Source organism: Corvus brachyrhynchos, unplaced genomic scaffold (assembly GCF_000691975.1).
Source record: "Corvus brachyrhynchos isolate BGI_N302 unplaced genomic scaffold, ASM69197v1 scaffold17, whole genome shotgun sequence".
Taxonomy (NCBI): domain Eukaryota; kingdom Metazoa; phylum Chordata; class Aves; order Passeriformes; family Corvidae; genus Corvus; species Corvus brachyrhynchos.
Window position 1 is genome coordinate 5,883,376 of NW_008240046.1, and position 26,494 is coordinate 5,909,869.

General features: G+C 38.5%; 2 protein-coding genes across 9 annotated transcripts in view; one reads left to right on the forward strand and one right to left on the reverse strand.

The window, feature by feature from the left end:
* GABRB1 (gamma-aminobutyric acid type A receptor beta1 subunit) overlaps nt 1-14,818 on the forward strand; it is an 86,498-nt gene extending 71,680 nt beyond the window's left edge. For 2 of the 8 annotated variants that reach the window (XM_008641408.2, XM_017744575.1), the window contains 4 exons: nt 2,636-2,773; nt 2,882-3,034; nt 4,354-4,604; nt 11,443-14,818. In XM_008641408.2, the coding sequence (XP_008639630.1) occupies nt 2,636-2,773; nt 2,882-3,034; nt 4,354-4,604; nt 11,443-11,790 (890 nt within the window). In that variant the 3' untranslated portion in view covers nt 11,791-14,818. Of the gene's footprint in view, nt 1-2,635; nt 2,774-2,881; nt 3,035-4,353; nt 4,605-5,806; nt 7,212-11,442 lie in introns of those variants that run through there. The other 6 variants (XR_001865282.1, XR_001865283.1, XM_017744577.1 and 3 more) reach the window with 6 other exon arrangements.
* Nucleotides 14,819-20,680: 5,862 nt separating this feature from the next.
* The window catches only part of COMMD8 (COMM domain containing 8), a 16,431-nt gene continuing 10,617 nt past the window's right edge, over nt 20,681-26,494 (reverse strand). The window contains exons 3-6 of the mRNA XM_008641514.2: nt 25,881-26,072; nt 24,750-24,902; nt 22,944-23,099; nt 20,681-21,854 (exon numbers count right to left, since the gene is read on the reverse strand). Coding sequence (XP_008639736.1) covers nt 21,834-21,854; nt 22,944-23,099; nt 24,750-24,902; nt 25,881-26,072 — 522 coding nt within the window. The 3' untranslated portion in view covers nt 20,681-21,833. The remainder of the gene's footprint in view (nt 21,855-22,943; nt 23,100-24,749; nt 24,903-25,880; nt 26,073-26,494) is intronic.

A 26,494-nucleotide genomic window follows, 5' to 3' on the forward strand; every position in this document is an offset into this window, starting at 1 on the left:
CCACCCCTTGGTTCAGGGGGTCTATTCAAGCCTGGCAGCTGATAGCCCTGGGACCTTGGAAGTGTTAAGCCTGTGCTCCGTGAATGTCCCCAGCCCTGAGTTGTTGGTTTATCTTCATCAGCAAGCAGTGTAAGGTCTCAGTCAGGGCTCCATTCAGGGTGCAGTGGTCTTCTTTACAGCTTTTGTAATACAGTTTTAAAAGTCCTTTAAGAAAATGTTTAAGTCATAGACTGTAATATTTCAGTCTCTGACAGCAAAGATCCAACATCACCACACAGTGTATCAATAACGTGGTGCAATCTTTTTGTAGGAGGTTGTGCCTGTTTTCATTTTGAAATCTGCCTTTTGATATCCTAGGTGTTTATTTGGCACCATTGTGGGTTTTAACAACTAAATCACTAATAATTCACCTTCAGGGAAGAGAATTTCAGCCACAATAAGGTGCCAAGCTATTCCCTCTTTCGTCAAAACATCAGAGAAACTGCAGAGAGGCTGTTTGCAGCTGCCTTAAGAGGCTGCAAGAAAAGTCAGGAGCTCCTGAGGGCTGGAGGCAACTCCTCTCTCTGCCCTGGGTCCCAGCCTTCACTGTCCAAGGAAGCAGCACAATCAGAGCAGAATTGGAGGTCAGGATATGAAAAGGTCAACAGGTGATGACAGCGCAGAACAGAAGAATCATTTTCATGGTTTTCCTCCAAACCCTGAAGGAGAATTCAGGATTCTCACATCTAAACTTTCACCTGTGACTTTGCAGCAAGTACCTGCTCAACATCTAGGTAGTGATAACCCTTTTGTTTTCTATTCTGTCCCCTAAAGACGAAGGATGAGTATCACCTCATGTAGAGGATGCCTGTGTGGTACCAAGTCTACTCATAATCAATACCCTTTCATTATGAGATGACAGTTCCAATGCCGTCTGTTTTGCACCACCTTTTCTGAGAAGAGAAATCATTCAAGAGAAAGTTTTTATAATACAGATTTGCAAGAAAATGTAGTTAACACTCCCCTGCCAATCTCAGTCTTGGTCTTTTAAACAGTCTTAGCAGTCTTCATTCACTTTCAATCATTCTGTATCACACCCTGCATGTGGCTCCTGTCAGCCCTGTGGTTTGTGTGCAAAGCCTTTAAAGAAGCTACTGAAGTCCTGCTACCAAGCAGCTACCTTGACCTTTTGCAGTGTAAAGGAATGAAAACCAGCCATGCAGAGCTCTGTGTCACAGCCCTGGGATGGTTCATTTGAAAAAAATAAAAATAGCATGAATAATGGAAGGCACAGTTTTAAGCTTAAAGCAGCAATCCATATTACATAGGTTAGTGTGGTTTTCAGAGCAATTCAGATAGAACACCATGGCACTGAGCAGTTCAGAAATAAAACATGTGAACATTTAACACTGTTCAGCCCATCACTGTGTTTGCATCAAAAGATGGCTGTTCAATAGCTGCAGACTTTCCAAGCAATCTCTGGAGCCTGGCGGCAAGTCATTCTCTGCTTGCACCAGGGAAACACGGATCTATTCTGCATGTGGTCAGCCTTCCAGGGATGAAGCTATTACTAGGCACCATCATAGGAAAAGACATCTCAAGACTCATTTCCTTAGCTAGATATTGCATTACTTGTGCATTTGAAAGGATAGGTTCCTATCTCTGTGGAGGCTTCTGATGCTACGGGTGGTTCAACTGGCAAAAGTACTGTCAAGTTTTCTAAAGCTCTGAATTCAAACACGTTTTATTTGATCTGTGTTATATGATTTAAGCCTGATTAAATCTAACACCTGAAGGAAACATTTAAAAATAGATGAGATGTTCTCTCCTTTGGTAGATATCTGGGGAAAGTAGAAAAATGCAATAAAGTGAAACCAGTTTAAATATTAGTTCAAAAATGTTGTCAATTGCAAGATTTTTTTTTTAACTCAGTCACTTCTGAGTTCAATCAAAATATTTCTGAAAATGGTAACAATAATGTTAACATTTCCCGTGATAGGATGGCAAATTAATTTTTAATTAACTTATAAATAATCAACATCACTGTTAAAAGGAAACAGAAGAAAGGTGCTAGTTTGGAGTAAAAAAGAAATATTTCTGTGATAACAGAAGATCAAAGATGGCATGGTCTAATTAAAATATAAAATGCTTCATGAATATCAAAGGATTACCTACAGCTCTGACAGACATTGTCAGGTAATACTACAGGCACCTTAATTCTTCTGGAATCATCTTTGCCTCCACTGGCTCCCAACCCTCTATTTTGGCACATCCTGCATAGGAAATCAAATGAAAAGCTGGGAACTAAACTGGTTTTACTGTCAGAGTTCCTCCAAAGAGAGTTTAAAAGTTTTGCTGATGATGTATCTGTCTGCTGGCAACTGAGCAACTCAAGCCTGAATGAAAAGTAGTTGTATTAGAGCTAGCTAAAAAACAAATTTTAATCATGAATTCTGCCCTTGTTTTCTGTCTTCTCTTCCTCTACATCTAGAAGCTTCCTCAGGGTATAGAGGAGGCTTCTGTATAACAGGAATGTCACACAACAGAAGGCTGAATTCCTGATTAACCACAGCTCCTTCCACTTGAACTGCAACTATTTAAGCAAAGTAATAAAACAAAAAGAAAAGTCAATAATCAAATTGTGCCTCTGTTTCAGATGGATACACTACTGATGATATTGAATTTTACTGGAATGGAGGAGAGTCAGCAGTAACAGGAGTTAATAACATCGAGCTCCCACAATTTTCTATTGTGGATTACAAGATGGTATCAAAGAGAGTGGAATTTACAACAGGTAAGCACTGGCAAGTTAAAAAAAAATTGTCCCCCCTTCCTGCAGCCCAGAAATATCAGTGCCTTCCTTTTGTTTGGCATTAGTCATTATATGATTTCTTTCTTTCAGGAGCATATCCTCGATTATCACTTAGCTTCCGGCTTAAAAGAAATATTGGATACTTCATTTTGCAAACCTATATGCCTTCCACACTGATTACTATTCTGTCGTGGGTGTCTTTTTGGATCAATTACGATGCCTCTGCAGCCAGAGTTGCTCTAGGTAACTTCTTCTCAAAATGACTGAACTACATAGACACTTGCTGCCTTTGAAAACAGTGGCACCAAATCCATACTGATGGTTGAAGCATCATTAATTGGGATCTTACACAGGCAGCATGGGGCCTTGGTTGTCAGGAAGGCGGGCAGGTGTGACCTTGCCTACATCTGAAGCCCTTGCTCCGCACATAGGTTGGGATCCTGACTGACTTCCAGTTGTCATAATGGTCTTTGGATCAGACCAAAAGTATTTTGCTTCCAAAGTGGAGCGTAAAAGTCTAATTCAGACATCTAAGGGTATCTACACTGTGCTTCATGAACAATCCCTGTTGATGTTAGAAAGTGTCCTCTCAGGCCAGATCTGTGACTGGAATAAATACACAAGATCCTACTGACATCAGTGGAAATATGCCAGCTTACACCAAATCAGTCTGTTTTACCTACAGAGTTGGTTCTTTCCCGTACCATGTTCCTTCCTACAACTTTCCATAAGAATGAAGATCTTCTGCCACTACCTGTGCTTTAAGGCATATATGTTTTTCAACTCTATTTCCAGAAAGCCAGTTTGTCCCACTTCTATTTTGTCTCACCTCTCTGCAAATTAAAGTTGTTACATCTGTGCTTAGAGCTATTATCTACGTGCATTAATGACCTGTGATTAAACCAGACTAAAAAGTAATTTCATCCAGCTAAAAGAAAAACACATATGAGAAAAAAAACATCCAGCAGTGGATAACACAATGAGATGGAAATGCTTTACTTGCAAGCACCTAGTTAATAGGAAAAGTTGTTTTGGCAAAAGCATACGTATCACTTCATCAAAGACCATCACTTTATCAAAAGGCTTCCCTTTCTCCTTTCAACCCTCCATTTTCAATCAAAAGCTAGATACTTATTCCAGATCCCCACAGCAATGCAAATCACCCTATGGGGTCAAGAAGAGCTACTGCTGTAAATAAAGTGAGAAGCATTTTCTCACATAGAAAGAACAGCAATCAACTCTTTGCTATCCAGGTGAGCTAATACCACATTCCCTAGCACAGTTTTTGCAAAAATTAAAGCAAGATGTTCCGACACAGCCTGGGTTACTGAAGGTAATATTTCATTCACCCTCCATTGCAGGAAAAGCCAAGGAAGGTGCTCTCAGCAGCCTTGCAAGGATATCTTCCTTTCCAGTTCTGCAAAACGCATTCCCTAGGCTGCTAAGAATCTGATGACATAATTAATCCATCTGCGTGAGAACTGCAATGCTGCCATTATGCCTTTTGTGCTCAAATCTCCTTCCTTGTCTTATTAGTCGATGTCTATTTCTTCCTTTCGCAGGAATCACGACTGTGCTGACCATGACCACCATCAGCACCCACCTCAGGGAGACCTTGCCGAAGATTCCCTATGTCAAGGCAATAGATATTTACCTGATGGGATGCTTTGTGTTTGTGTTCCTGGCCTTGCTGGAATATGCCTTTGTAAACTACATCTTCTTTGGGAAAGGACCTCAACATCAGAAAAAGACAGCAGGCAGGGCAGGACATGCTACAGGCAAGAAGAGCAAACTGGAAACAAATAGAGTCCAGGTAAAATGTTCAAGCTGTCTTTTCAGACATTATTTTTACTGTGACAAGGTTCATGTATATGATGGTAGAGATAAATACAGGTGGAAAACATGCAAAAGCATTTAAGATTGCCTAGAGAAAAATTGTTTTTTAAGGAGATTACAGCAACATATGGTCTGTTCCATCTTCAACTGAAAACAGAGTAAGAAAATACAGAAAATGCAAATTAATATTCAGGGCACTTTTTTTGCAGCAGAGAAGAAGAGTAAGAAAATACAGAAAATGCAAATTAATATTCAGGACACATTTTTTTGCAGCAGAGAAGAAATACAAGGGGTACAAGGAAGTTAAATATTTATCACTTCAACTGTATGGTTTTTTGCTTTAGAAGGTGGTATAGAAGAAATGTTTATAATAAAGTTCCTCTTTACACACAGAAACTTCACCAAAAATGAAAAGCAAAGATAGGCTCTGTTGCTTCAGTGAGCCCTGAATGAAGCCTGTAGCACTGAGCTTTGAGGAACACAAGAATGCTGCTGCTAGGTTTTAACAGCTTTCACAGATGTCAGGATTTTTCCCTCAGCTAAATTCAAGCACAACACAACTATCCCCTCTTAAAAACAACAAGCCAGAAAAACTTCAGGAAGTAATACTATGGACGTATTTTTAATGAGGACAAGTTTAATTTTGCAATACATCACTGAGCACTTGTAAACGTCTATAAACCAATTTCACTTTTTCCCAGTTTTTTGGAAATAAACCCTTTGAAGCCTCAGGTGTATTTGGCCCAGTCTGACTCAGGGGGAAATACATATTGTAATGAGCCAAAAATTTTCTTCTTTCCTCTGCTTTACTTATAATATATTACATCCAAGTATTAATGAGAACTTGCCTATGCTGTCCTGTAAACTTCTGTACTGTTACAGCCTGAGGTGATAACGTTTGGACAAAATTGTATTCGAGCCCTCTGTTCAGTTTGAAGAATGAGACTGACACATAAAACTCTAACAAGTAAGACTTTATCTTGATAGATGGTTAGTGTCACATACACATCAGGAAGTGCATTTCAGAAACTCTGTGATAGCTGATTCTAGAGCTGTGTGTCTGGTGTCCCACCACTACAGCTATGCATCATTAACAAAGCCATCAGATTCTCAGTATCAGTGAACTCACGAGTCCATTAAAAGTTCTTACTTACATTTGCCTTCTGTCCCATTGTGTAGGCGATGCTTTATTACAGTGAGGGCACAAATTCAGTTCAGGCAATCAGCAGTCTCCAAGACCCCAAAAAGTACTGTCTTCCACAGAGCAGAGGAGATAAGCCACCCTCGTATGGATTGTTGTGCACAGACACTGTCTATCCATTTCTATGAAAAATAAGGAAGGGAAAAAAACAACACAACCCACACTCTGACCAGCTATCTCAACAGCTCCTGAGATAACCCAGCCTAGGTGAGAAGCAGCACAGCAAGGATTCATGACAAAGAGGAAATCAAGACTTCTTCAGAGGTCAGCCCCATGCACTGAACTGAGTAAAGGATAAGAGTGCAGGTAAGTTATTTTCCTACATATTTGGAGAGTTTGTTTAACTAAAAAAATGCCATAACTCATACCTAAAAGCTTTTGTCTAAATGTTGTGCAGCAAAGATTACACTGAGAATGGTACTCAGAATGGGATGGAAAGTTTTTAAAGCACCACATGCATATACCAGCATTTTTCTGATAGAAAAAGGAAGTCATACATGCTTTGTACCAGGATTTGTAAGTACTCACGCTTCAGACAGCAATCTCATTCTGAAACTGAGAGTACTTTCAGTGAATAGACTGCTTTCTGCTTGTACAGTACAGGTTTGTGATCTTAAATACATACATATACACATATACATAAACACACACATGTGAATGGGTATCAGTGAATTTTGTATCCCACATATTGATGTGGTACATTGTGAACATTAATTTTACTCATCAGAAAAATGCTGATGCCAAACAGTTGTATTTCTGTCTTTGGCAGGAAGAGTGCAATGACCGGAGCAGTGGGACACAGTGAGGTTATGTGCCCTCCAGTGAGACCACTCCCAGCCCCCCTCCATCATGTTTTGAGAGTTTTCACTGGTATTATGGTGCCTGCACCAGAGCAGGGGAAAGGGGTCTTTTTAGCATAAAAGAAGTACAGCTGTAAGTATGTATAGCTATAGGATATTTTTTCCCTTTTACTCTTGACCCACACCACTTATCTATACAGGGACTAGTAACTATTAGAAAATATGTAACAGTGCTTCATCTCTTTGTGCCAGGTGAAGATATTGATTGTTCCTATGTGACATACAACTCCAAAGACTAAAAGAGTTCAAATTCCTTCACCAGATTACACAAGCTTTAGATGTGTGAGCAACACTCAGCAATTGACCACGATATGATATTAACAGTATAGAGAAGACCAGATGAAAAATGAAACTGAACTGCTGTTTCTTAGGTGGCTGTTCCTTGCTCTACAGACTGAAGAAGGTGGAAGTGAAGTCTCTCCAGTTGCACAGTTTATGCCATTTTTATTTTTAATATTAAAAATATTAATTTGTAGTAAACAATCTTTCTGTTTCTCTGAATAAAGCATAAAGACTGTTTATATCTCCTTGTTCATTTGTCAAAGCTAAATGTCACTGACACCGGCATAATTATGGATATATAGGACAAACCACCCAGCAAGAAAATATTGAGATTGTCCATGCATACAATTGCTTGTTCCCCCAGACAATTACAGTGTGAATAGTAATTACACAGAAGATACCTCTTAAGTATGAGAAAAAGTTAGAATGCAATCATAATGTGAGTTGGAAAGGAGCTGAGCCATCAAAAGGTTCATAAATGACAACACAAGGCAAGTGATAAATTGTCTCCCCAGTTCTGCACAGCATCACACGTTCCTTTCAACTGTTCTGTGAAACACTAAACACTTGGGATAGAAAGCCAGAGACCAGCCACAGGCTCCAAGGAAAACATACAATTTTCCAATACAGTGGCTACTGGAAGGAGAAAAAGAAGGGAAGCACATAACCACGCAACTATCTTAACCTTCAAGTAAACCTCCTTGTGAATTAGAACAGCCCTGCTGAGCATAAGCTGTTTCTTTGCAGATCAGATTGTGCTAACACTACAGCATTTGTTCCAATAAGATAGCTTGTATGAATAACATGGCCCTGAGTCTTTCATCTTAAGAGGAAGAAACAATGGGTTTGTATTGAGAGAAAACAGAAGTTCTTACCTTTTATCTCCCAACAGTTAAGGTAAAAAAAAAAAAAATAGGTAAAAATTCATTCCAGACAGCACTAAGCATTTGAGACCCATTCTCTGTCAAGGAATGCTAACATGCACTTCCCCTAGAGCTGTCTGACTACTCTTTATGTGGTCAATACAGGACTGTTGTTGTGGGTTGTTTTCTTTTTGTTACTTTAACTATTTTACACATACAATATCATTCGATGATCCTGAGCAGGCAACTAATTTTCTAAGTGTCACATGAAAAAAGGAGGTTTCATTGACCCTTAGCGTGGGGACATTTACTCAACCCTTAGTGTTCGACTTGTTTGTCAACGCCCCAGGAAAGCCAAGACCAGTCTGTCAGCGTCCTGTTAGGGGGACCCTTCACTGAACTGTCCTGCTGGATCAGAGGGTGGTTTGACTGACTTAGTCAGGGACAGCCTAAGGGAGACCCCTCAGCAGGTCTTCCCAGTTTATGACCCTTTAGTGGGTCTTCCTCTTTATTTGAGTATGTCACCCACTGCCGGCAACTGCCACCACCTGTGAAGGACTCACACTAACAGCTTATGGAATATCACTGTTCATTAATAAAAAATGGTGACAGGTTAAGGTTCAAGGATTGGCAGTGATAGTATCTGACTGCAAAAACATATTTAAAGCAATACACAGAAAAATGCTAATCCCCAATGAAAGGATTCAGCACACATAGAGTGATTCTTACCCAATAGGCTTCCCTATGGGGTAGAAGACAGATTCAACCCACCGATCAATGCCAGTAGTTACAATGAAGTCTTCCCTAACATTTCCCCATTCTCAGCTTATTTGTATCCTATTTCTTTACATTTAGGTGGAACTTCAGTGACTCTAGTCATATGTACCTTTGTTACTGATTGGTGTAAAATTGTCTTGCTTCACTCTTAAAGATAGAGGCAATAAAATACGGAGCACATGCCCAGGCGGGGTGGTCATACCATGGATGGAGGTGTGGGTTAGTATTACAATTAGATTGTAATGAACCAAGTGCATCTCAGGAGAACAATTTCACCACAGTTGTTGGCTCAGCAGCAGATCAGCTGCACAAGTTTTAATTCTTTGGAGTGAACTTCAAAATATACTGAAAGGGTTGTAATGATGTGGGAAATTGCACAGAGCAATTTTACCAGGTACATAAGAACATCTTTTATACTTCCATGAGCTAATTTAGTCAAGATCAGTGTAAGGCTCTTTGTTCTGAATTGCAAAGCCTGCAATTCCAAGACCAACTTGCTTCATGACATGCAAATAATCTTGCCTAAAATGGTTTAAATTAAATTTGTTTTTAAAATAACAGGTTCATTCAGAACACTTAGAGCAGGAATTCAGACACTGCTTGGCTCAAAATAAATTGTCAGAGCATATTAGTTTAAGAAAGATCCCTGTGAATCACTTCAGAGTGCAGGCAGTTATGAGTTGTCGTCCCAAAAGAAAAGTCTTAATAACTGCTTAATGATGCTTGCATTACTGTTACTATTATTATAACACTAAACTCAATTATCTTACATATTAGATTATGTAATCAAAGACAGCTGAAAGAGCTGTTTCATAAAACTGGAAAGAAAAGATTGACCTATCTTCTGAGAATTAAAACCAAATTCTTTTCACAGAGACAACTCTGAGATCACTGTTTTTTTCCACAAAAATAATGTCAGATCTTCAGAGTAAAGGAATAGTCCTACAGTTATGGCAGTCCTCTGGAGAGTAGGAAACCCTAGCTTAAATCCTCCTTCTTAGATTTGAGGAATTGACCTAAAAAGTGTGAACTGGGTAGCCCATATCTCAAGGAAACTTTTGAAATGCCATGCTGATTTGTGACAAACTGGCCTTTCTAACCTAGAATATGTGAACTTTTCCCACCAAAACTACGGTGGAAACTGGGGTGTTCCCACTGAATGCTTGTTTCAGCACATACAGAATCCATTTCCTAACCTGACTAGTGCATTTTGTATCTGTGATGACTTATTACTTCACTTAGAAGACTTTTCTACCCCTCAGTTCTCTTGTGTGGTTTTTGCATGAATAGTCCCTTCACTGCTTTGCTTTCAGTTATTAAGTGCTTAGTCTGGCACAGTGCAAATATACCAGCAGTTATGGTGTAAAGATTTCTCCTGGTGATGGGAAGGAACATCTTCTGCATTGCCAGGTGGAACTGAAACTTTCTGTGGTCCCAGCTTTCCTTTGCAGCAACCCACAGAGCCTGGTTTTCCCTGTGTGTTTTGCTTGGAATCTTTTCTTGCACATACTTCAAATCTGCTGTAGATTATAATATCCTTTCCTAGCTCTGCTATGTCATACTAAAAATGTAAAGCTCAGAATGTAAACAAAGCATTGCATATCAATAGTGCTTCACAAGACTAGGTATTGTCTATAATTAATATCTTATTCCCTGATATAAAGGTATCCACAGACATGGTCTAGTTTGTTATAAATTTGAGATAGGTCAAATACCACAGTTTATCAAAAACAACATTAATATTCAAGCCTCGAGGTGAAGACCTTGAAGTTTCATTTAAGAGGCCTCTGTTCTGATGTATATTTCCCTCATATGAGCTACAGTGAATGTTTAAATATCTGTGAATTTGAAACATCTAGTAAGTCTTTATGGAGAAGTCAGAAGTCAGCCTGGAAACACTACAAAAACTTTTCAAAAGGGGTTTTACTACAAACATGTAGAAAACTAAAGATTTGTGAAAAGGAAAACACTTTGTAGCAACGCAGCAATTCATGGTTAATTACATTCATACATAAGAAAGAAAATGATACGAAAAATATTTTATATATACACATAGTTGTTTGTGCCAGACATGTCCATACTGGTTGCAGTTTTCAGTTCTTTGCTCAGGTACTTAAAACAGTGCTCTGACTAATAGCACAAATAAAGTGACAAACATATTTGAAACAACTGCTTCTGATACCAATACATAAAAATGCAACTGAATGTAAGGTTTCATTGAATAAAATGGGTTATTCTATATGCACATGAACAAGTTAAGTATGCTATGATTTACATCCCTGTAATACAGTAATTGCCCAAAAGCAATTCTCATCATGAGTATTTTACAATAACTGATAAAATATGCATGTATCTACATGCTCTTCATATGATGAACCCATTGTTACAAAACTTTTAGAAACTAATCTGCAGCACTAAAACAGTCAAAAACTGTTTAAAATGGGCAGAGACAGCAACATTTTCTTTTCACCTCAAGTATGTGAAAGCTTCAGGTGCCCAGTCTACAGACTTTAAAAAACAGTATTTCATAAAGGCCATGATCCAAGTAAAAGAAAATTACAAAAGTCTTACTTCACAGAGGATGCGACAACTAACTGAACTACAAGACCAAGAAGCTGAGTGAGGATGGAAGGTGCTCAGATATTTAATAGCTAATTTCACACTAGTCAGGAAAATGTAATCAGTATCTTTTCACTTTTGTGAATGCTGTAGCAGCCATGACTGTCATTGCAGCCCCAGGAGCACCTCGACACTAGAGCTACAAGGTCCATCTGGGAAACACCTTGGGCTGGCTGAGGAACTTGTCTAATCCACATTCCTTCCTTGACACAGGTTGATGCCCATGGAAACATGCTTCTCAGACCACTTGAAATACGAAATGACGTTGGCAGTACAGATGTGTCCATGAGCCTCCGTGACCCCCGAGCCACCACGTACACGTACGACAGTGCCAACCTGCAGTACAGAAGAGCCACTTCCAGCAGAGACCTCTACAACAGGAGTGCTCTGGACAGGCACAGGCTCCATAAAAAAGGACACTTACGAAGGAGGGCATCCCAGATCAAAGTCAAAATCCCTGATTTGACAGATGTTAACCTGATAGACAAGTGGTCCAGAATGGTCTTTCCCATCATGTTTATTCTTTTCAATGTTGTTTACTGGCTGTATTATGTCCACTAATTTATGCAACAATGTTACCACAGACTCACATAGACTTGTTTCTTTTCCTTCTCAATTTCATTAACTCTGAAGAACTGCAGTAGCTATAATGTTCCATGTTCAATGTAAGATACTCAGCTGTGGAACACTTCTAGATTTAAGCTTTTAAAAAAAACAACAACCCAACACAAATCCAGGCTCACAACATTTAGATCAGAATAGTACAGATCAGCTCTTAAGGAGCATCTTGAGAAAAATTGCTCTACCTTGTTTTTTACAAAGTTTATGCATCACCCATGACCTTTCTGTACCAAACATAACTTTTGTTAGTGGAGTAAAAATTTGTTCCACTGTATTTCTTATCACATATTGGCAGCTCACAGCAGCATGCTTCCAAACAACACAGTCAAACTACTAGTAGTATCTATGTCACTATCTTTCACCATTTAGAGTGTAGAGAAATTTGAAGAAATTACAGTGTAAAGGATTATAACTATTGCACCGTGCTTCACTTCAAACTTAATAGTTATACTGGGAAGTATTTCCATAGCGTGTTTGAGAAGTGTCACTCAAAGAGAAGTCGAATCACATTTTCAGAGGCAGAGATCTTCAAAGGAAAGAAAGGATAGCAGACAGAAGTCCCACTGAGTTTCCAAGCAAGGAATCAGCTGATTTGATCTCAATGGAATTTTGTTATTTCCACAAAGTAGCAAAGTTGATATTTATGAGAACAATTGTGCCATACGTATTTTTTTATTAAAAAGGAGAAAACAAACGCGTGTTCATTCTTTGAAGCAACTCTGAGGGATATCCCAGGCCAAGATTTTTCTTAATTCCCAGGTTTCCTGTGGCTGGTAATTGCAACTTTCTCCCAAAAGTTGGTAGAATTCTGGGAACAGATCTGAGGAAATTTCTGCACAGAGTTTCCTTCAGATTTCTTTATTCCGCTGAGGACCAGGAGACGCAGCTGAGTCTTACGGCACACCGGCAACACTGGGTGCACTCCTGAGGAGTTGCCTCTTCTTACCTGGCTGCCTATTGCCTGATACAACTCCAGCCAAGGAGCCACAGGCAAAGGGCTAGCAACATCCATGCAACTGAGAAGCAATAGGTCAGTCATCTCCTATCGATGTTAAATCCATTTCCCTTCTCTGTTGCCAATAGTTTCTTAAGAGCGCTGACGCTATGCTGCCTAACAGCATTTTATTGAAACTATTATCAGATGGGTTTTTTCATATTGCAAGTGTTTCATACTTTTAGGAGAGTCAAGATATACAAGCCAACAGAGTCTGTGTAGGTACAGAGGTGATACTATCAATGGAAGCCGGTACAGAAAGAAACACTCGTCAGGATGCAAACAAAGTGATGTGGAAATCTCCTTCAGTAGTTCCTCATTGCCTGGCAGTAACGTCAGCTGATGACTTTATTGCCAACTGAGACTGAAATCTCTTCAATCAGAACATAATAATAAATGAAACCCTCCTACATGTTGTGGTTTGTCATGTTGTGAAAGACCTGAACCTTCTCACAGACCAGGGCCTGCTGCACCTTCCCTTTGTGCAGCAGGCTTCTCCAGAAAGAGTCTGGAATCATGGAATCACCAAACAAGAAAGGGAATAGGTTTAATTTACTCACTACAAAAGTTGTAAGGCTGCAAACCAGGCATTTGTCATTGCTGATATAAGGGGGGTCTTTGAAACTATCAGGTTTTATGTGGGCTCCAAAGTCCCAGTCTCATCCCGGGTTCAACGGAGCACAATGGTGGTCTCCTCAGGTGTCTTCTCTCTGCTGCTACAATCTTTAGCCTCCAGTCTACTAAGGAGTTGCACAGTTTTACAAGATAATCAGCCACTGAGTACAACTTGAGGTGACTCAGGACAAATATTAATTCAGGCAAATGGCTCTTTTGAAAAGGCTATGTATGCCTATCCCCTCCCTGAAAAAACTCCAAATAATTTTTAAACAAGAGTTCCACATGGGACAGTTTGATTAAGTCTTTAGTCATAGTTAAGTAGTGTTTATATCAAGAATATTTCAGTGGAAACTAACAATATTAATTTGATATTGTAAAATAAAGAATACAGAGAACACAAGGAAGCCTTGCAAACTGAACTTTAACTGCAAGAAATAGCCCCAGGAGGGAGACAGCAGTAGGACCATATGTGCTCTCCATTCCAAACACCTATCCCATTAAATGGTTTTGAATTCTTTGAACTGGCACGAGACTTTACAGAGTAAGTCCATGAGTCATTGAATTTGCCTGCTTTGTGGTTATACACAAAAATTAATTCAAAGAAAGTAATACATTCTGCAGATTTGCAGTGTAAAACATGACAACTGTCAGTGACTCATGTTTTTGCATTACCTGATTTGCCAAAGATATTCACGGACAGACCACAGGTCAGTAATTAAGCCCAGCTGATCCAGTGGTGAAGAGATGATACAACCTCTCTCCTTACAGCTGCACTGAACATTTTGGAAGACCCAACATCCAACACGACATGAAAAGAAGACTTCAGATTAAAAAAAAAAAGGATCCTTTATTTTTGATTATAAGGGCAAAGATCACCTTTGTTGGTCTTCAGCATTTTTTTCTTGTAGGCCCCTAACATCTGCATACACATATTTTTCTAATTTCTGGTTCAGCCAGATACTTCTGGCACAGATGATAGGCACATGGAGTAAAAGCAGTTATATTGTGCAGCTCCAAGCAAAAAAAAAAGACAAAAGAATGGAGCAGAGTAAAAGCCATTAACAAAACAAGATGCAAATGCAAAAGTCCTTAAGAACAGCACGTTCCAAAATAGGAGTGTCTACCCTTCTGCCCCAGGAGGTGTTGAATAGATGCCGCCAATCCAAATCCCAGCCCTGCATCCCATTTTGAGCAGCATACACCAAGGCCTATCTGCATCAAGAGCTGGAAGCCACCACCTTGAGTCAGGAAACAGCTGCCAGCTCTAGGTGCAAAGTTTGGCTGGGGACTAATAACCCCACCACATACAGAGGCAAGAGCCACTAACTGTAGGTACAACTACTTCTAGAGTAAAAAGCAGAAGAAAACATTTCTCACCTGAGAGCAACAGCTTGGCAGCAAGGGCAAGCCACTGGTTATTAGTGGCATAGGATGGCAAAATGAGTCTGTTTATGGGTTAGCCAGGTATGTTGCCATCTGGAGCTAGAAATTAGGGAGTAGAAAAGAAACACAATCTCTTCCCACCAATAGGTTGGAGTAATTTGGCTGACTTTACTCAATAAAGGTGAATAATGCTGTAATGTTAAGTTCCCTCACTGTTGTTCTTCCGTAGTTTCCCTACCCTTAGGAACCAGACTTCAAGATCAGCATAGATAAGATCCTATTGCTAATGAGGTTTTGGCTAAACTCCCATACAGTTTGTGCAGCTCTCATGCAATTTCTACTGGAAGTCATTTTTGGCTCAGTTTCCCAAGGCATTGCATTTCTACTGTTACTGAGCATGTATATTTGTGTGCCTACCTGGGAGTCTCCCAACAATATTTGAATCCATTAATAATTTCAACCAAAAGATAACAAAACAGAAAGGATCTATGAGATACTACCTTCCTACAAGTTTCAACAAAGCAGCTATCTTAGCAGAGGACAAAGCTCACCTTAATCCACCCCTCTTCTCTGGCAGAAAGAAGCTTGATGAACCCCAACCTTATTCGACACAAAAAATACTCTCTTCAATGAAACAGTAATATTTTTGACATTACAGTGCTTTATGCTACCACTGAACAGCACAGAGGTTGCTATTTTAGAATATCTGCTGGTTCACCTAGTTCACCCTTACAGGAAATGTTTCTTCCCTTTGTACTGCAAGTGGAGGATTTTTTGACATAAACCTCGAGAGAAGTCACCCAGGGCCTGGGGTCCGTGTTCCAGCAGCTGTTTCCCATTACCACTGAGCCTATTCTCATGAATTCTCACATACTGAGGATGCGTTGCTAACACATCCTTGGGAGTATTAGTAAAAAAAAGGCTGGATTATATCTGTTATGTAAAAAAATACTTTTTAAATGGGGTCTGTATTACAAAGCATAACCTCCCAAGATCTGTGACTGTACCAGTATGTTTCTTCCTACCCCCACGGGCAACCAACCACACTGCAGCCCAAGGAAGGCAGGAGATCACACAAGAATAATGAATTTCAGCACGTAGTAATACTGAAATGTATATGCACAGGGTGAAAGAATCAAGTGACAAATAAAAAATCTGGCATTTCTTAAAGGAAGACTGGGTGACTTTGGTCTACTTACTGTCTCGGAGTGTGGAGTTAACTCTAATGATGTTGTTTGCTCCTTGACATGTGTATTTCTCAATTATTTTGTAAGTAATCTTGAGTCTCCCAGAATTACAAAAATATCACTTCTTGTCTCGTTCTGCTGCCAGTCTAAGAAATGGCCTGGTACTCACTCTTTTACACCTTTTTTTTTTTGCAAAAATCCAATTGCATTTGAGTACCAGTACCAATGAGGACCCAAAATAATTACATGGCAGCAGAAGCACATCATATTGCTAGAGATCATCTCTGATCAATTTCTTTTAACTCATTATTGGCTCTCTGTACCTTCACAGTCTCATGCAAAAGTATAAAATCAATCACACTGCCGAAAATGTTCATTAAGATGGTTTCATTTAGCAGATCATGCATTTTTGGTGAGAACATCAGCCATCTCATTCACATCTGTGAACACACCAGTTTCCTTGTTCCCATCTCTGAAATGTCATTTGCTGTTTTGATCTAGCTAACACCATATTACCTGATTTTTTTTTTAGATTTTCAGAGGAAACTTTGAGTGTTGTGTACTGTAGCTAACATTTCTGAAACAAAGCTGGCAAATCAGCATTTCAAGATAGAGCTGAATGAGACTAGCATAGGTAAAGAATTCAGGATTGGGTTTTACAAAGGAAGTGAATAGCAGTTCTCATTACATCATCCAGCATTGCTCTGGCTCCCATTTAAATCAATATCAACAGAAATATGGCAGATCTGAAACCTCTGCATTCCCCCCAAAAGAAAAATATACTCTTTTACCATAGCCATCAAAAAAAATTATTTAGTCTATATGATGCTAGGAATCCTTCCCCACAGATAGTACATCACCAGAGCAGTCCCTGTGAACTGTAGCAGGTCCTAGTTGTAAAAATCCCCATATCTTCCAGGGCCTTTCATTACTCTATTAGATAAATTAACTGACTAACCCAATGCTTAAAAATAGCCAGAGCCTTCTCTATGTAGGACTCTCTACACAGGCCTGCAAAAGTCCAAAGAATGAATCTTTGTGATATTTGCCTCCTTTTCTAGGTTTTAGTAGGGGTCTTTTGGTCTTTCTGGAGAGGTCCTGAAGCAGGTATGAACTATAATTTTACAGAGGAAAGAGCATATACCACCAAATGTAATTAAGGATGATTTAAAGAAGTAAAAAAATTTATAGACTATCTCGATGCACATATGAAAGCATTCTTTAGTACCAGTAAAAATCCCTTTACTGCTGATACGTCATTATAAATATTAATTCACTACTCAAAATGATAGCAAAATGTGCATACTTCAGGGTAGGGTGTTAACTGCTTCTTAAAACCACCTTTCAGAAGAAAGTATAATTATGTCTCAACATGTTTCCCATCAGAAAGGCTTGCTTCAGAACTCAGAAATGTTCTACAGCCTTATTTAGACCTTTTAAAAACACAGCTTCTTGGCATATATAATTGCTTTGTTGCAAAAGCAGTTTTACAACAATAGTCAATCCCATACTGACAGCTTGCTGTGCAGATACCAAGATCAAGATATACCAAGATCAAAGCTGACATGGTTGATATGAAAAATGTATTTTTTTCTGAAATCAAGGCAAGATTTCTGTGAAACAGAGAAAAGTGCAATGAACACTAGTGGAGGACAAGTAATATTATTTTTATAATTAAATTTTATATTTTGTATCAAGATATGCTGCATTTTCTGATTCAAATTGCAGGTATGTTTATGCAATGTGAATTTCTGTAGGTGTTTTTCACATGGTGAAATTAAAACTTCACATAGTGTGTCCATTTTATTGTAGGTACTATTTTATTTAGCTTTTGGTTCAAAAAGCCTTCTGTGCAAAGTTCTGTTTCTGGTGTAAATCACATACTCAAGAGGTCTCTCCTTAGTACCTGCAAAACCAGAGAGATTCCTTAAACATATTTATGATGGTTGGTTGGGGGGTTTTTGCCCATGCCATGTATGCAGGACCCAGAAGTGAGCTGCTCTGCAGGGTGAAGACTGGGAGAATGTGAACCCATGTTTTTGAACTGGGCCAAAGGGGAAGCACCTCCTGGGAACAGTATTTACCAGTAAGTGTGGTGGGATGTGCAAACTCAAAGATATTCCACATGCTGAAGCCAGTTAATTAGAATGAGCTCACACATGGATCGACATAGGAAAATACAGATATAGGCAAATGGAGCAGATAAGCAAGGACAAAATTGAGTTATTTAATGCTAATGGGGTCTCTTTAAACTCCCACACCTTTGGCCTAATTCTTAGTCACAGACACAAGTTTCTTTGTGAGTGGGGCTCCTCACACACAAACTGTCCTCAGCTTTTGTCACTGGTGCAGTTTTATTTAACTCTGGTCCCAGCATACAGTTCCTCCAGGGGCTGTGACATGCATGGCAGAGCTTCACACTTTATGAAAACCTCTGTCTGGAAATGCAATGCCAGCATCTTTACCCATCCTCCTGTTCCTCAGCCAGGAGGGAGCATGGCTGGGCACACTTGACAGACATGCTCCTGGCCATGAGCTTGTTTCACATGCTTCTGTCCTGTGTAGGTTTGTCCTATTTGCTACCTGCTCATGTCCACCTGCATTCAGCAAAGTGTAGCTGAAGGTGACACCAGTGTAATGGGTCTTGTGAAAGCTCTAGCTTTTTGCATTAATTTGGTCTGGTAGTCTCCACAAATGCCTTATCTGTCATAACAGGAGACCTGGCTTGTTCCAGAAATACCTAATTTTCTGAGCAACGACAGAAAAAAACATTTTCTGACAGATGGTACAAAGAGCAAGCTCTTTTCTCCATTCTTTTTTGTCCTTTTCCTTGCCATCTGCTGGAGGCCATTACATGCCTTACGTTTCTCAGTAAATGTAAGATCAGGATGCACGTTTCAAACACAGTGCCATATTTCAGCTGCTAGTTCTCAACTGCTCGTCAGCTGGTGCTCCTGTCCTCCTCTAGCCATTCACAGTGTTGTTAAGCCTCTATCAGAAACATAATTTTGATGGTTATATTAAAAAATACTCAGATTTACAACAAAGTCTAACACCTATTAAAAAAAGCATCTCATTGCACATTTATTTCTGTCAACAACAGCAGTATCAGAAACCTGTCTTCGTAAAGGAAAAAATAATTGAAAAAAGATTTTTCAGCCTTTTCTGTTCAGTGTCGCAGTAAAGGATATGGAAATATAGAATAATACTAAAGAATAAACACCACCACATACCCTTAATTAGAAATCCATTATTATATAATTTGCTGTAGAATTTAAAATGGAAATATGTATACTCTTTAAGTCTAGTACTAAGAAAAAGTCAGAAATACTGAAAATAGCATCTACATTTTAAAAAATTGCTATCAGACATGGCAGATTCTGCAATACAAGTTTCACTGCTTGTACATAAAAATTGAAGTTATTATTTGTGGCCTTTTACGGTTGAGAAAATAAAACTGTTTTGTATTTTTTGAACAGTTGATCTTGAAAACTAAGTAGCAACACAGAAGTTCATTTCAGCAATACACTAAAAATTAAATATCCACCTTTCATTGAAGTACAGACTTTCTAGGTATCTGTTTTCTTAGTTTACACAGTATATCTATAAATTGTATAAATACATCAGCACACAAACTGCTTCTATCCAAACGACATCCCAAACTTGACAGAGCACACTTTATTAAATAAATTGCTGTTATTAAATCTGCTACTATAAATAAAAGTAGTCTCCAGTCCTTTTGTCCTATATGATAAAAAGAGCATGGCAACAATAAAAATAAAAAATAAAGCTTCTTTTCTCAACAAAAGCCTTTTAGCAATACATGCCCATCATATGGGCAAGATTTATACCTTCAAACACGCATCAGACAATATGGAGCATTTAAACACATATGGCCATATCCTCCTATAAAGCAACTAGATCTAGAGGAAAGGAAAAAGCATAGTCAACACAAATATACCTATAAATAAAATAAACAGACTTGGTAAATTTATTCCTTACACTCACAATTAAAAAACAGCATCCTCCTAAACATGCTAATGGACAACCCGCAGTAACTCTTCCCAGGTTTTTAATAAAACTAAACAATTATCAATTCCAATCTGATTTTTAGCTTGAATTTTGTACCATTTATACAAGGCCTTTATTTGTTATTTGATCCATTATGAAATTTGTTGCTTATGGAAATCCAAAACTATGATCAAGCGGTATCTGTTAGAGGTTGCAGTCCTTTCACTGTAAGATATATCTTCTAGTCTTTCATCTTTACAACTCTTTACCCACTTCTCCACACTTTTTCTTTCTTCAGTTGCTGACACCGAACATGCATACCTGATTAATGTACCAGTACCAAATAAAAGAGAAACAATACCTTTGACATGCATACATATTTTTAAAAACATTTTCTGACCTACAAAACATCTGTGCTCGTTGTTATATTTAGGTTTCCTATCCATGAACCCAATAAAATCCTTTTCATAGAAGCCTTTCTACAATAGCTTCTTGTCCTCCTCTTCTGTGACCAGTACTCTGAAGTCCATTATTTTATGTTGATGTATTAAACTTTGCATATACAAAAAGCTATGGCACAACAAAAAAGAGTGGAAGAAATCAAGACCCTGATTTTGAAACTATGAAGAAAGTTAAGTCATCAAGAATTTGCCTTTTTATTTATACAAAACTTGCCTAGTATACACACACTGAGAATTATGCATTAGTATTTATGTAAGCATTACAGATAACTTGCTCTTTGGAGTGGAAAAAATGGTTTAATAAATAGTAGAAACCGTAAGATTGCTGGTGTACCCTTCTCTAGTGTTATGGCTTTTAACTTTTGTTACATACTACAATCAAAACTCCATCTGGTTTCTGAAAAGTTTCCAGTAGAATTTACCAATTATCTCCTGTATCAAGTGAGCTGGGAATAACTTTTCTCACAGTCTACATAGGTCAGCTCCTCTCCAGCACTGCACCCCCTTCTGAAAACATTAATACTTTTAACTGAAAAGCTATCAACTAAGATACAAGAACTAAGCTAAAAACTCCAACTTTACTCTGAATAACGCTCCAGTGCTCTTTCTACAACTTCTGAGGACTGAACAGGGTGCCTAGAGAGGTTCAATCATTGGCAAATACTCAAGACATCTGGAGACAGCCCTGTGCAGCTGGCTCTAGGTTACCCTGTTTGAGCAGTGAAGTTGGACAAGATAACCTCCAGAGCTCACATCCAACCTCAACTATTCTGTGGTTCTACACTGGTTTTGTTTGTAAAGCTGATTTCCCCCAGCATCTAAAAAGATTGAGTTTAGTGATTCATAAATCAAAAAATAACTTACTACAATTATTCACACACAAAGTCAGGTGTTTATTTGCCATATTTACAAGTATAAATACATTAATGCTACAAATACTCTCACATTCTTTATTAGCGTGGCACTTTAGATAAGGTAACATACAATGCAAGTCAGATGCCTTAGTTTTACCAGGCACCTGTGTAGTAACTGCCAAAGTTTTACCAAAACAAGTATGGCACATGTTGTAAGTAATTCTCTTCCAAACATCTGTAAATCTTTAGTACTAATAGCAACTGTACATTAGATTTTCATATTTTTGGTCAAATAGATACACGATTTTATTATTTTTATTGAAAGATTAGTAGTTCATTTGGTCACAAGTCAGAACAGTCTTCTCACTTCAGTATTTTACAGCACCAAAACTTTTTGCTTTGCAGTAAACACATTTTTTCCCCAAATTATTTGGGGAGCCATCACCAGCAGATACTGTTGATGATCTGAATTCCATCATTTCAGCTGTAAAACAACCTTCAAAAAGGAGAAAAGGAATGAGATTAAAGTTGGTTAAGACCAAAACTTAAGCAGCCTATGAGAAGAAGCCTTTTGCTTTCTGTTTCAGTATAAGATGCAACTGAATAAGCATTTCTTGCCTCCAGAAAGCACACCATTCCTCTCTCAGTTCTTTTACAACCTCACACAACCATCACTTTCAGTAACTTTTTTTACCCTTTACTGCAAACCATTCTTCAGCTGCCTCTAACCAAAAAGTAGAATAGCAAGTCCAGGTTCAGTGAGATTCCCTCTGCACAAGGCAGAGCCAAAGGACCAACTCCCCTGAAGTGAACTCCTCCTTGTGTGCCCACAGAACTAAGTACATGACCACATCCCACAGCTTCCATACACACCCTCAGGCAGAACAAAGGCCATGTGAACACTGAAGTCTGTCCCAGAAGAATCCTTGCTCACATACTATTTTTATTTAGTTTTGCAGGGAAGAAAATCCATAAGCAAGCAAGCTGTGAAAGCTCTTAAGGGCTGTAATTTCATGAGAACACCATTTTCTTCAAATCCTCATTTTCCTTAGCCTTTTCTATTAAGAAATCTGTGACCCTTCAGTGTCTCAGCAACCTTATTCTTTCACTTGAAATTCTCTTCTGGGTTACTATATTGAAATCTTTGTAACTTTCTTCCTGATTTACTATGCCATGGAAATTAAAGGACTTAATATGAACCAAATAACTCTCCCAAACACTGACGCTTTGTGAAGCTGAGGGAACATGGGAGTTCTCACCAATCTTTCAGCACAGGAAAGGGGTAATTGTATTAAATTAAAGAAAATACATTTAGTCTAGATATTAGGAAGAAATTTTTTACTGTAAGCGTGGTGAAACACTGGACACGGATGCCCCATCCCTGGAAACATTCAAGGCCAGGTTGGACAGGGCTCTGAGCAGCCCAACCTAGTCAACAATGTCCCTGCTCATTGCAGGGAGCTTAGACTAGACAACCTTTACAGGTCCTTTTCAACCCAAACTATTCTATGATTCTATGAATTTTGCTTAAAATAAATCAGTACATGACAAGTCAGTAACAAAAGATTAAATCAGTAAAAGTTACCTTATTAGCAGCTTCCAGTGCATTTATTAGGTTTTGCAACTCTTCCTTATTCATCTCTATAGAAATCGGCTTAATTTCACCATTTTCTCTCACATCCAAATCAAGATTGAGGAGTGGCATTTGCAGCATGGAGATCTTATCACTGGAGAGAGCGAGCTACACAGATTGACAAAACATCAATAAAGTGGAAGATGGAGCCATTAAATTTTTAGTCTTTCATAATCTCACATCTGTACTTTATACTGAACTTCTAATACCAGAACAAATACCAGCGTGACAAAACTAACTTCACACAAGTCATCTCTGCAGCTTCCAGGGTTTTTTCCTCTCTTATTGGGATTTTTGTTTGTTAATACCAACAATATATCGAATAAAGACCCCCTCTTCACAGCAATACACTTGTCAAAACCAATTTGTTAAAATTACTGGGATCCACACCTTGGTATTCTAGGTGAAAAGAAAGGATACATTTGATCATGGCTCTTTAATGAAGTATATGAACTCTGAAATCACCATATTCAAACAGGTCTTCTAATCAACAAGAAGGGTCTTACAGAATGGGGTTGTTAGGAGAAAGAGACCTTTATGCATTTTTCAACACCCTGCAGCTGATCAAACACTTTGTCAGATATCCTAATAGACAAACACTGATGAAGATTATATGCCAATTGTGCCTTCTTTTTTGTTGACTACTATACTCACTCTAGCATAAATAATGCTTTTAAAATGTATTAAAATCAAAGATCAGTTGATAATACTACAAGTTAGTATGGTACAGACCTATTTATTTAGAGAATAGAATGTGGTAGGGTTCACCCATGGCAAGCAAAAAAAATCATAACCAGCTCAAATGGGAAAAAAAGTGGTTTTGAGAAAAATAATAGTTCAGGCATGTACCAGAAATTTGTATCACCTAACAGAAAGAAACTCAATAAATTCTCTAGAAGAAAAAATTAAAAGAAGCCACAAACATAAAACAAGAGTTCACATAAGTCTGTATTTTTGTTAGCAGTAAACACAGTTAGCAAGAGATCAAGCCCAGTAACAGTTCATCTAAAGAACATTATGATGCCATATGTGCTCTTACAAAAACTTGTCTGTTTTCGGCATTGCTCTTTGATTTCCAAAGCTGTTTGCTGCAGAAATTATTTAGCACTCTTGCTAACATGGAAAACTACTTAACAGCTCTACAAATCTGTTTAACAGCTCTCATGGTCTAACCAAAAATACAAACAGTGTAAGTAATGTTTTTAAGTCTTTGATAGTGTTTAATTTAGACCAGATGTCCTCATAACCTCAAACCACCATCCTACTTTAGGGAACACCATTATCATTGACTTTTTACCAAAACAGGAAGTCTAATGATAAATGACTTCAAACTAATTATTAAATCTTTATTGCAAAAATATAAGCATTTGAAAATGTCAACAAAACTTATCCTGGATCAGTCAACTAATCTTAAAATTAAGTATATAATTCCTCTTCGAGAAAAAAATACCATTTATTCAGGCCTCAAAATCATAACAGCATACAAAACCTTCAGGTGTTCCTGAATAGCACTAAGTCTCCCTAAGAAGCTTTAAAAGAAAAGAGAGGAAAAACAAAATAAAACAAATTACTAGAATTTACTTTTGCAGTTTATACACATTTCTGGCAAGTCTTTATGTGTTATCGTTAATGTGCTTTTCCAATACGTATAAAAATTGAACCATTCTGCAGAGGGAGCAGGCCTAATGGGACTGTATCAATAGTTATTTCTCTGTTGTAGAACACTGCTTTTAAACAACATTAAGGCAACACTCTCACCTTTAACTGCCAGTCAAAATCCTGCAGCTGGGCAGAAGAGATTGCATTTACTCCTTCTACTAGTGCATTCCTGATTTCTTCCTTTCTACCTTTCAGACATTTTGTGATTGCTTCTTGACAGTCTGAATTTAACTCAATTATCTGCCTAGCAGCCTACAAAAATAAAAATGAAAACCATGATTACTTGAACTATGAACCACAGAAGTAACATATACCACGTGCAATAGCTGTGCTCTGTATATATCTAAGCTGATAGCTGTTATATTGGACTTGATTCTTATACTGCCCTTTGTGGCTGCCCTCTGATAGTTAAGAGTCAGTGTTTACCACAGCAACACAGACAGAAAAAAATCGTCATTTAAATTAAAAGATACCAGAGAATGGAGGCTTTGTCAGCCTTCTTACATGCAACCCTAAAATCCAAAGAACATCACACACCCAAACAACTCAGGTTTAGGTCTGTAAGTTTCTCAGTATCAGGGCAGAGGCTAAATACATCAGCTCAACTGAAATACAAATACTCCTCAAGGTCCTCAAGGCTACACAGATGTCTTTCTTTGACCCAGCTGCTAGCAGGTGGTCAAAATACAAGCAATGTGCAAGACATGAGAATGAACATTTCTAATAATGGAGCAAGATTTTGCAAAATTCATATGTACTGGAATGTCCTGAATTACAGTCCCTGTACCACATGATCCTCCATTCACAGTCGGATTTTTTACAAAATTTGTTTACATACAGTCAACATTTTACCACTTCAATGCAGTACTAATGAATAAAGAAAACCAAACAAGAAGGTGAATTGGTTTTATTGCTAACGAGCACTATTATTTACAGACTATGTAAACAAATTTAATCTGGTGGTACTCAACATACCAATTTGAGTGATTAAACCAGTATTTTAACAAGTATCCTGGATACTAAAAAAATATTCAAAAATCAGCATCAATTTCACTTTTTGTTGCAGAAGTCTTGGCAGTGTATCTCTAAATGCTGCTTACCTCTTTAGGCTTAATCCACTACTATTAAAATGCTGTCCTATAAAAATATTTCAGGATTAAACAAACTACAAGACTAATCTCTCCAGTCATAATCTCTCAAAGCCAAGGCTAACCAGTGATGAGCCCTTACCTCTTCATCAGATATATTTTTGCCAACTGCAGTTTTGAAATATGTCTTCGTTTTCTCTAAAACCTCCATCCACTCTGACAAGCTCCAAACATTGCTATAATCCTGGTATCGAGGATACGCACGGCCACAGATGCCATCAACTATGTTATGAAGGAACTGAAACGATGGGATACACAATTTATGAGTATAATTCTCTCACGGTGAATCTACACCTGATATGAGACTGATCAAGCAATTCAGTTATCACCCCTCCCTTCACTGGGAACTGCCTCGATGCTTCCAGACTGCAGCCCAGGCAAAAAAGCCACGAATGGGTACTCCCTGAATATGAACTGTCCTCCCTTCTCCCCTTAAAGGCAGTTCACGAGGTCTGGCCATAGAAATCATAACGTGATGCAGATTCACCTTATACGGGGACTTACAAGGGGACTGAATAATTGTGTGCGCAATTAGAGTCGTGCTGAGATGACGCGTCAAAGGGCGCTTCAGTCACCTGTGCTCTGGGATTGCCAGGCTGCACAGCACAACCCAGACTGCTGATTTCCAAGCCCGCGGGCCTCTCTAGTCTCCCAAAGCACTGTTCCCTGGCACTGCGGCCTGGCGGGAGGGCGGCC